Source organism: Schistocerca americana, chromosome 3 (assembly GCF_021461395.2).
Source record: "Schistocerca americana isolate TAMUIC-IGC-003095 chromosome 3, iqSchAmer2.1, whole genome shotgun sequence".
NCBI classification, from domain to species: Eukaryota; Metazoa; Arthropoda; class Insecta; order Orthoptera; family Acrididae; genus Schistocerca; species Schistocerca americana.
The window spans coordinates 164,341,952-164,354,299 of NC_060121.1; the positions used below are offsets into that span (position 1 = coordinate 164,341,952).

The 12,348-nt window shown below is 39.0% G+C and overlaps 1 protein-coding gene across 3 annotated transcripts in view; it reads right to left on the reverse strand.

Annotated features, from left to right (window-relative positions):
• Positions 1 to 12,348, reverse strand: part of LOC124605473 (mismatch repair endonuclease PMS2) — a 153,941-nt gene that overhangs the window by 76,562 nt on the left and 65,031 nt on the right. For all 3 annotated transcript variants that reach the window (XR_006978649.1, XM_047137181.1, XM_047137180.1), the window contains one exon: positions 8,928 to 9,092. Coding sequence is in view for 2 of the 3 variants with exons in the window: in XM_047137181.1 (XP_046993137.1) it covers positions 8,928 to 9,092 (165 nt within the window). In the remaining variant the exon portion in view is untranslated. The remainder of the gene's footprint in view (positions 1 to 8,927; positions 9,093 to 12,348) is intronic.

Sequence of the window (12,348 nt, forward strand, 5' to 3'; positions counted from 1 at the left end):
CACAGCATGTTATCTTGGATGGAGAGTCATCGTCAGATGTAGAAGTAACTTTGGGCGTGCACCAGGGAAATGTGTTGGGACCCTTGCTGTTTATGTTGTATATTAATGACCTTGCAGACAATGTTAATAGTAAAATCAAGCTTTTTTACAGATGATGCAGTTATCTATAATGAAGTACAATCTGAGACAAGCTGCATAATTATCCAGTCAGATCTTGATAAGATTTCAACATGGTGCAAAGATTGACAACTTCCTCCAAATGTTCGGAAATACAAAATAGAGCACTTCACAAAATGAAGGAACGTAGTAGCCTATAACTATAATATCAAAGAGTCACTGTTGGAATCAGTCAACTCATACAAATATCTGGGTGTAACACTTTGTAAGTACACGAAGTGGAATGATCCCATAGGTTCAGTCGTAGGTGAAGCAGGTGGTAGATTTTGGTTTATTGGTAGAATACTGGGGAAGTGCAATCAGTCTACTAAAGAGATTCCTTACAAATCAATCGTGTGACCCAGCCTAGAATATGGCTCAAGTGTGTGAGACCTGCCCCCTCAGGGGACACCACCTTACAGTAGCACTGTCCGTGCGGGCGAGGAGGTTTGCATGCATTGGATCCTGAGGGCTATGCGGGCAATAGATTAGCTACCAGCAGGGTCACCCATGCCAGATTGGCCGAGGGGAAGGAGCCAGATGAAGTGTGTCCCGCAATGGCTCACTGGTCCTTTTCACCTGTCCCAAGCCTGTCCTTACCCTGTCCTTTTCCTGCCATCTCAAATGATGATAAAGTGTAGGGGGGGGGGGGGGGGGAGGGGGGGACTCTTTGGCATAGGGAAGCCAGTCACCCTAGGGGAGTAAACCCTTAAAAGTAAATCAGGCAAGTCTGGAAGCTCTTAGGTGGCAGCCCCACTACCAGACTAGGGAGCTGTGGACCAATCACCGGTACTCCCAAAAACAAATGATTAAAGAAACAGCAGAAAAGAACAGCCGGACAGACTCAAATATGACGACCTTTGGCATGAAAGAGACAATGAACATATGTTTCTGGAATATTAGAACATTGAAAGAAGCCAGCAGACTGAAACAGGTTACAAAGGAGATGACGAGTTACAGGTTGGACATTCCCGGACTTAGTGAGGTGGCTAGATTTTGGAGAAATCCATACACAAGATGGATACACCTTTCTATACTCTGGACCTGCTGGAGAGGATGCAGAGCACAGAAATGGAGTTGGACTTTTGTTAACCAAAGGAGCGAAAAAGAGCCTTATGGAATGGAACCCAGTTTCAGAAAGACTACTGACAGCATGTTTTAAGACAAACATTCGAAATGTCACAGTCATTCAATGCTATGCTCCTACAGAAACCTGATACTGAACAGGAAAAAAGTGTTTTACCTCTCCTTAAGTGACACCATTAAAAGTAAGTAAGAGAGACATCTTGATTATTATGGGAGACCTAAATGCAAAAGTCAAAAAGAATAATGAAGGCCTAGAGCATGTAAAGGGAAGTCCATGATATAGGAGAAATGAAAGAAAATGGGGATATGTTTCAAATTTCTGTGCCAGTCACAATATGGCGATTGGAGGTACATTATTATCACACATGAATTGCCATAAGGTATATGAGTATCCCCTGATCACAGAGCAAAAAACCAAATTGATCACATAGTGGAAAGCAAAAAATTTAGAAGGTCACTGATGAACATGAGATATAAATGTGGGCCTGATGTGCTGACAGTGATCACCACCTTATTGTTGCAAATTTAGACTAAAAATCATAGCTACAAATAGAAAGTTCAAACAACGGAACAAAAAATATGATGTGGGAAAACAGAATAACAGCAAAACAAGAAGCTTCCTGTATTGAGCTAAGGAACCACTACGAGGCACTCCAAGGAGCAAAGGAAAATTATGAAAATAGTATTGATGATACATGGATTCAGATTAAGGATGTCTACTGAAATGTGAGCAAACAGGTCCTTGGCTTTAAAAACCATTTGAAGAAAGATTGGATGTCTGAGCGTACATGGAATTTGATCAGCTGTAGGAAGGAGATTAAGGCAAAATTAAATATGAGTAAAAAAGACAGCAGAAAACTCTAATGCAAGCTGAGTATGCAGCTGCTGACTCTCAAATAAAGAAGAGTGTGAGGAATGATAAGAGAAAATGGATGGATGAGCAAGCTCTGAGAGTAGAGACTGCTGCAGCAAGGAGTGATGCAGAAGAACTGTACCGCATCACTAGAATGTTGTCCAAAAAAGGTTTCAACAAGAACAGACCTGTGGAAAGCAAGGAGGGTCGACTGCTGACGACAGAAAAAGAGCAACTTAGAAGATGGAGAGAACATTTTTCTGATGTATTAAACAGAGAGCAACCTGAAGAGAGGGAGAGGCAATGGAATTTTCCGGATGCCAGTGAAAGAATCAATGTAAACACACCATCTAAGAGTTAAATTAAAATAGCTCTCAAACAGATAAAGAACGGGAAGGCTCCAGGAATGGATAATATTGCACCTGAGGTGCTAAAAGCAGACATTGACACCACCGTAAATCTACTGCATCCACTGTTTGAGAAGGTATGGTCAGAAGAGAAAATATAAAAGGATTGGAAAGAAGGGCTGATTACTAAGTTGCCAAAGAAAGAGGATACTACCAACTGTAATAACTGGTGAGGCAGCACCCTCCTATCTGTACCAAGTAAAGTACTCTGTAGATTGATGCTAATTCGTATCAAGGACTCAGTCGAGGCACAACTGAGAAAAGAGCAAGCTGGTTCAGAGAGCACAGAAGTTGTGTCGATCTCATCAACACACTGCGTATAATACTTGAGAAGAGTGCAGAAGGCAGAACATTCTACCTTACATTTATTGATTTTGAAAAGGCATTTGACTCTCTTAATAGCAGCGTTATGTGGCATACCTTGGAAGAATATGGAATACCATCAAAGATAACAAATATTATTGAAGCCATGTATGATGGATATGAATGTAGGGTGCTACACAATGGGAAACTTACTGAATCTATCCAAACAAATGCTGGGGTGAGGCACGGGTGTATACTGTCACCTACCTTGTTCTTGTTGGTACTGGACAGCTTAATGAAAAGAGTTGTTGATGGTAGGAGAAGAGGTATTCAGTGGGGAATACAAGACAGGCTTGAAGACCTTGACTTTGCTGATGATATCAGTCTGCTCTCACAAAGATTGCATGACATGGAAGAAAAGTTGGAAAGACTGAAAGAGGAAACAAAAATTGCAGGACTTAATAAATGTTCAGAAAACTTAGGAAGTGAGAATGCGATCTGAATATCAAGCAAAGCTAACAGTGTATGGAAAGGAATCGGAACAAGCAGACTCCTTTGTATATCTAGGGAGTACCATCTGTAAAGATGGAGGGGTCAAGGAGGATGTAAATAGTTGGATACGGAAGGCAAATGGAGCCTTTATACAACTGTACCCTGTCTGGTGTAATAAGAACATCTCAAGACGAACCAAGCTGCACTTGTTCAATAGCAACATAAAGTCAGTCCTCCTGCATAGTTGGGAAACCTGGAAGGTAACAAACATGATTGTAAACCAGCTGCAAGTCTTCATAAACTGGTGTCTTTGGCAAATTATAAATGTGAGGTGGACAGATGTTATATCAAATGAAGAATTGTGGGAGATGACAAGCCAGCGACTAATCCGTGAACAAATAAAAGAAAGAAAATGGAGGTGGATTGGTCACACAATACGCAAACAACAAGGAGCTGTTGTAAAGGCAGCACTGGATTGGAACCCACAAGGAACACGTAGATGTGGCCGCCCGAAAAAGACATGGAAAAGAACGGTGGAAGAAGAAGCTCTGAAAGCTGGTAAAACATGGAGTGAAGTGAAATGTTTGGCTGCCAACAGAACCAGATAGAAGGTCTTCACTGCTACCCTATAATCCAACAGGAAATAAGTCAAGTCAAGTGTAAGACCTGTACCAGATACAACTAACACGGGATACTGAACATATACAGTTAAGGGCACCACAGATGGCCACAGGTTTGTTTAATCCATAGGAGAGTGTCACAGAGATATTGAAGGAACTGAAATGGAAGACTCTTGGAGGCAGATGTAAACTATCCCGAGAAAGTCTGTTAACAAAGTTTCAATAACCAGCTTTAAATGATTACTCTAGGGATATACAACAACCCCCTACCGTATTTACTCGAATCTAAGCCGCACCTGAAAAATGAGACTCGAAATCAAGGAAAAAAAATTTTCCCAAATCTAAGCCGCACCTGAAATTTGAGACTTGAAATTCAAGGGGAGAGAAATATTTTAGGCCGCATCTCCAAATCAAAACAAAGTTGGTCTATTGTAATATGAGACATGATTTAGGTCAAATGAATGACGATACAGCTACAGTAGTTTGGTTCGAGTCGTAAGCTTAGCAGTTAAGCTTTACCAGGTAGCCATTGCTATGTGTCGGGTGCTCCGTCCGTATTTATACGGGTACCCTTCCTTTTTCACGTGCTTCGTCTGGTTTGAATTGATTGCTAATTTTTCTTTGATCAGATAAGTGCCGTTCTCTTTGTTATAGGTGTTTACGTCACTCTAAGCTGAAAATGCATTGCTGTACTGTGTCATGCATTGTTTGTTGCATTCCGATAATGAGTGTTTACGACCTGTCGCCGCTCGCGGCATAGCTTGCTTTTGTGCGCACTACCGCCGCTTACAATTAAAAAAAGAAGAGGAATAGTCTTATTAGCGAAACAATGGCTAGACACTGCTATTTGTTGTTACTCACACAGCTGCTTTCTTTGATAATGATCAACAAGAACCAAATAATAGATTGCGTATGATAGATGTTCTGAACGAGAGTTTAGCAAAAATTTTTCTCCGTTTGAAAATCTTTGCAGATGCCTCTTTAGTACATTACATTCTGCACAGAAATTAGTCATCTTAGATTTAAAAATCTAGTCAATTGCCGTGCTTCATTTCTGACTGTATCACTATTAGGCATAAGAATAATATGAATATAAACATGACATGATATGTGTATTCTTCCACGTTTGCTGTTGTCTCACTATAGTTTTGTAGTTTATTAGGCAGACAGGATTTAAATGAGATAGCAGCAAACACAAAAGAATAAATGACAAAATGTGTATATTCGTATTATTCTTATGGTGAAGAGAATCGTAGAGTTGGCCATATTAACAAACATCCCAAACAGTCTTGCCAGTCAGATTTTCGTAGTACATTGAAATGCTGCTACATTCGATGATGAACAATACGGAATTTGTATTTACTTCGTTTGATAATGTATGAAAATGCAGTGGTCGAAACTCAGGGCGGAGAAAAAAGCTCATCTTCCACCTTTTTTTTTAAATTTATTTACTGAAGCAGAGGTTTTGGCGCCAGTATTTATCTTTGCGCCTGCAAAGCATGCCTGTGTAGCGCTACATATATTCGACGGCAGAAGTTAGTTGTGGCGGCACCTACCAACATTTTTCAGAACTTCGGCTTACTTTGCACTCGATTCTAAGCCGCAGGTGGTTTTTTGGATTACAGAAACCAGGAAAAAAGTGCGGCTTAGATTCAAGTGAATACGGTATGTATCACTCACACAGGGATCGTGAAGATAAGATTTTAATAATTACTGCATGTACAGATGCATTCAAATAATTGTTCATCCCATGCTCCATATGCGAATGGAACAGGAAGAAACACTAATAACTGGTACACTAGGACGTACTCTCTGGCAGGCACCTCACAGTGGTTCGCAGAGTTTAGATGTAGATGTAGAACAGGAAGCTGCAAATATGCATCAGAGAGGTCGATTCTGGAAAAATAGTACCACCAGCGAGCTTAGCAAAAAGTTCATTAGGGCACAGCAAGGAGTATCAATGATAGACAATAAGTGACAGAAACTTCGAAACAGCCAGAGAGGCATAACCATCCCGACAGCTTCTTGTCGATGACTAAGGAGGTTGCCCGTTCACTGGATGTGATTGGCTGGATAACCCCAAAGGCCATGAGGTGGTCGAGCTCCACATCATCACTGAGCCACCTCAGCACCAGGTGAGCCCGAAAGAAACGGAATCTGGCTGAAGGTTTCTTGGTGATGAGGGCTTCGAAAATTGGCACAACACAAGCCCGCAGAAAACAAGGTGGAAAATTAAGAGCATAAAGAGCTGAGTTGTGTGTATGGTACTTGATCAGAGACAAGATTAACTTCATCGGCAATAGTAAATCTGAAAAGGTTAAAGGTGTACAAACCAAATAAATTTTAGGTGTATGCATTGTTCACCACCAGAAAAGACAGTGGATGAACTACAGACTTACATGTGTCTAGGGCTGAGAAACTACCTGAAATTGGAATGCTTTGTTTATTGTAGGTGACTAATGTACATCACACTGGCACTAAAGAGGGAGAACCCAAGTCCATGTACGTTTGGGAGTTGAGTCGACTTGCATGTGCAAAACCTTCTGACAAACCTTGACATCAACTAAAAGCTTATTGAGTGCAATGGAGATTGCCGATATACAACTGACATCCATGAAAGTGTCTGCAATGGGCTGTTGGAATTTTGCATTACAAACAGGAGCAATGTGGCCCATTTTGTTGCACTGGCGGCAAATGGCGCACCATTTAGGACAATGCAGCCTACCATGAGTGACAAAATATTGTTCATTACCAGGCTTGCTGTGCTGCTGCTATTTCCTTGGTGATTTTCTCTAGGTCGTGCATCCATCCAGCGTGCAGCAATCGCTTCTTGGGATTTTTCATCCTGGCCCAAAATTAGGTCTTAATAATTTTCATTTATTTTCCACTTACCAATGGATCATTATGGTATGATTTGTTTTGGATCCATCCATTATATTGGAATCTGGGAGTTTTAAATCTATGACATACTGTCTTTTAGTGGTGTTTTAATTGCCGGACAACAAATGTTGGGTAAAAAGATTCCAAGCTTTCCCACTCTAATGTTTTAATCATATGTTCACCTGAAGATGTGACTTTTAGTGCCATGAAAATGGTAGCGATCCAGTAATAAAGGACTAAATACAGCTGAAGCAGTTATTAATGCCCAAGATGACAAAAACAGCATCAACATTAAAAATAGTAAATTATGTATTTGTTAAAGCTATTAACGGGTTTTGTATAAATAGGCTACCTTTGAAAAAACCACAGCTCGTCCAGTTTTGGCTGTCAGAAACACTCCCATCTCCTATTAATATAGCGTGCTAACAGAAAATAATGAAACAGCATACGAAGTTCTAGGTTTCTGAGGATACTTGCTGATGAAAAATTAAACTGTAAAAGCCATATAGTAAATCTGCAAAACATTTAGGTTCAGCTACTTTTACCACAGCAATAATTGCCAACTTTGGGGATATAGAAATGAGTAAGTTAACATATTTGGCATAACTTCGTTCCCTGATGTCCTATGGTATAATATTGATGAGTAGCTCCTCACGTAGACAAGAAGTATTTGTTGCAGAAAAGAAATTAATCAAAATTATGTTTGAGGTAGGATCTGTTTAAGCAATCACCTTCATAGCACATTTATTGACTGAAATAATTTTTCAGTAACAATGCATTGCTGACTGACAGTAATAGAATTATTCCCAAATACACTACTAGAATGTAAAGCACTTCCCTCTGGTGAATCTAACGTTGATACAGAAAAAGAGTGGAAACATGCAACTACAAAACTCTTCGACAATCTGACGAGGAAAATAAAAAGACTGAGAGACAGCAGAAGTTTTTTTAAAAAGTTGATAGCATTTGTTCCCCCTTAGCAAGACCTTATATATCAATAAGGCATTCTAGAATATAAATATGAGGTCAATTACAAACCTGTAAACAGCCAGCATGTAGCCATATCAATGTATGTGGTTTTTAATTGTCTAGGAAATATTTTTCTCCACTGATAAGTTTCCACATCATAACGTCTACTGTGAATATGGTTCATGGAACATCTAACTATAGGCCTGTTTAAATTAGTTGGAATTTGACAGCCAGTGGGCAGGACTGGGCACTGCTTCTGCCAGCAATATATCTTTGGCATTGTCAGCTCCGTCCGCCCCCATTAGCTGAGAGGTCAGTGCAACGGACTGTCAATCCTTAGGGCCCGGGTTCAATTCCTGGCTGGGTCGGAGATTGTCTCAGCTCAGTGACTGGGTGTTGTGTTGTCCTAATCATCACCATTTCATCCCCATCGATGTGCAAGTCGCCGAAGTGGCATCAAATCGAAAGACTTGCACCAGACGAACAGTCTACTCGACGGGAGGCCCTCGTCACATGACATTATTTATTATTATTGTCAGCTCCCACAATGTTGTGTCTACTGCTGCACAAAGTATTATGCCTGCCAGTTCTCAAACAGCAAACTTCTTCAGCTGAGAACATTTGCCTATTTCAATAAAAAAACAGATAGTACAAACTCTCTTCCATCCATCCTCAGTGAAAAAATGTAAAGCATAATGGTAAAGTTATTAACATTGAGCAAATTAAGCGCTTGTGATTCAGCAGTTGTTAAATCAAGAGTATAGTAGAAACACTAGAGCAAAAATGGTTATGCCATGCTGAATGCAAGATTTTTCCCGGAATAACTGATGAAAGCAATTCTATGGGAATAACGATGGATCAAGCAGGGATCAGGACAAATTTTACACACACACACACACACACACACACACACACACACACACACACACACAAAAAACCACTGTGTCTGGCCACTAAGATTGAGAGGCTATTGATAAAGGTTTCATTATGGTTCATAACACCCATTTTTTGTGAGATATAATTTAAAAAATAAATCGGATTTCATCATCTATTTTAAATGCATTTACACAGTATTACAAATATCACAATTAACTACACTGTTCCGCTACACATTAAAAAAAATGCCTACAGTAGTAACAGATTTAGTGGGTCTTACGTTACCTTTATAGATGCCAATAGAAGTTTTTCTTGGTTCAGCAAAACTTGCCTCTTGTCAGGAGTTAGATTCACATCAACATTATCTTTCTCCATTTTTATATTCATAAAAACAAATGGGTACTGCTTTTTGTTGAACACATGATAAACATCATTCACTACTTTCATCACCTGAAAGTACAAAATTTCTCATGTAATAGTGCTGTTTTAAGATGCCATAAACATGGTATCATGATTATTCCTGATAACACTTGAATGAATACAAATCAGTTCTTGTCTGCCTTTTCTTCATGTTCCTTTTTTTTCCTTTTTTTTAGTTCAGGCAAGACAGAAAAGGAACATTTACTTCCTATTTACCAAAAATAAAAAGCATTCATTAACCTGACAGACATTCAACAAATATCAGCAGTCTATGGCCGAGACGCTGGAAACATGTCTGTACTGCCTTTTCCATCAACTGTGTTCCAAGATATTTCAATATAGGATCCCTTTAGATTTCACCAAGTAGCTGAATATTTCACACATTTGATACAGGATGTGGAAAATGTTATAACAATATTAAAAAACAAAAATTCAGCCAGATGGGATGGGATATCTACTGAAGTCATTAAAGCAGTTATCACATAATGGCAACCCCACTAACACTTCAGCCAATCTTTTGAACAGGGATGCTTTCCTGATATGCTGAAGTTTACAGAAGTCAGACATCTGTTGTACAAAGGGTCGAGGGAAGATATGGAGAACTATCACCTATTATCTTCCTTCCAATTCCATTTAAAGTACCTATAAGCATTCTCAAAATTTTACTGTAAAAATATTACTGTAAGTAACCAATTTAGATTATGACAAGAAATAACACAACAGAAGCTATGAATGTTTTTGATAGGCAAAGTATTAGGTCATATGCTTAAATTTACAAGTATCTTCTGAGATCTTACAAAATACTTTGATGCAGTAAACATGGCTTGTTTATCTACAAATCAGATATATATGGAATTAAGGGCAATGCTTTGCAATGACTTATACTACATGTGCAGAACAAAAAACAAAGTGTAGCTGTAACTTCAAACTCAGTGAATTATCTTTCTAAATGGAGTACATCATCTCAAGGTTTACCTCAGTGCTTCATTTTAGGGGCAATCATGTTTCTATTCCAAGTAAATGACTTACTCAAAAATATAAATAATTAAATTTTGATATCTATTGTGAGCACACTCGATGCCCTAGAAAACTGATTCCAGTTAAACAGGTTGAAACCGAACACTGCAAAAATCCTCAAAAAAACATGAGAAAAAAAGAGAATTTTATGTTTTTCACACATCACTTAAAATTATATGAACAGATTATACAGCATATGGGGATGAAAACACATTACAAAGTAATACATGAAAATATGCTTAATATAAAGCCAGATACCCTAAAAATAAGGCCACAGCAAATTATGTGTGAGAAATGCTACTCCGCTGTAGAATAATTCATGGAGGATGAAATAATAATCAGCAACATCTAGCTTTTTAATACAAGGTGTCCCATGATGTTTGATCAACATACAGGAATGTGACAGGAACCATGATTCAAAGCAAAAAAGTCTAGCGAACATGGGATCTATAATGCATACCTTGAGAGCTATGAGTACTTGTTGAGTAAAGGAGATTTGTTTCACAGTAGTGAAGATGAAAAAGTGCTCATAACTTTTAAGGCATGTACTCTGGAGCCCACATTTAGCGGACATATTTTTCTTCTTTTGGTCCATACTACCATCTTCCAGAATATGGAAAATAAAAAGCTTGCAGAAGAAGAGATTTGTTCGACAGTACCAAAGATTAAGAAGTGCTCATAGGTCTTAAGGTATGCATCTTAGAGCCCGTGTTTATCACACCTTTTTGCTTCAAATGATTCTTGTTGTCATATTTCTGAATATTGACCATTCCTCCTAGGACACACTGCATATACAACAAAATTGTTTATTGTTATGATACTGTTATTGACATCAGCAATTCTGCACTTCTGGTGAAGTTTTACTACAATTTTTTTGATGTGTTTTCTGTACCTGAATCAAATGACTTTGATTATGTATGTTATGAGACGAATAAATCACAATCCACAGAAACACAATCTCTTAGCAGATGAAGCTTCATTTTAATTTTCACTGTTGTTTGGCTCATAGTCAACCAGCCCCCAAATTTCAAATGTCAACAATGTGTTTCAAGTCCTCACTGATACAACAAATTACCAGGAATATTTTAGTATCACATGGACTACCTAAGGTTGTTAAGATTTTTCAGCATGGTGAGGGCAACGTGTTCTTGTCATCCCTCCCAGGGGATGTTTGTGAGTGGCTATATACATGGAAAGTGGAATAAAGTGTGTAGGCCAACACATACACCGCATTAAACAGTTTTTCAAGTACTGTGTTTCAGTAGGTCTAGAACATACGAGATAGCAGCTCTGGCTATATACAATCCACCAACAGAAAGAGTTTTAAAGTTCAGCACGCAATTAAAAGTAATTTAGCAGAAATTCCCGGGAAGTCATTTTACGTTGTGATTTCAAGACTGAATTTATCTCTGACAGTACTAAATGAGACCTTTAGATTTATTAATTCCCAGGTCTGATTTGCTCCTCACAGCAGCATTCTAATCAAGAACAGATGGGCAGCACAACAGAGATTACTAACTGTCTTTCATAAAATAGATATGAGCTCATAATACTGTACAACACTGTGGTTACAGTTTTTCTTCGCAAAGAGTCAGGGATAAAAGCAGTATAATCTGAGACAAAGGGTGGCAAACATCTAGAATCAAAATATCTTGTGCCAGTAACAGAATGACCTGCAACTCTCAGATAGTAGCTGCAATGAGACTGAGGTAGACCCAAATTATTGTTGACTAATTCAGTGAGTAATCTTACAAGAGTATGCATAGAATAGAAATAAGTTTCTCATCTACAACCACATCTCTTAGGTTTATATTGAAATTCATTAGATAATCAGGCAGTCATTAGTTTTAATAACTCTCTTGCAGAGATCACAAAAATAATTAGGCCACTGAAAGGCAGTAACTTTTCTGCCTAGAATGTTATTTCAACCAAATTACTGAAAGGTTATGTTGACTTCATATTTCTGAGTTGCAATGCAGTTCAAAGCCCATGTTAAATTGTAAGTCCCCCTATAACTGTCTGGGTAAGTCTATTCAAAGGTCAGAGGAAAGCTAGGATACAGTTGCCCCCTCTCTGGTACCGTGCGCCGCGGAATTTGAATCCGCGCCAGGCGTCATGGACGTCGAAGACCCATAGAGGTCTTTGCACCATCGCACCATAAGCTGTGATGGCGCGCGCCTCCTGGCCCGCTTTTAGTGTGAGGGTGCCACAGTTGAACACGTGGTCCCAGTGGCCAATAGTGGCGCCCCTGATAGTGTACTTAAGTGCC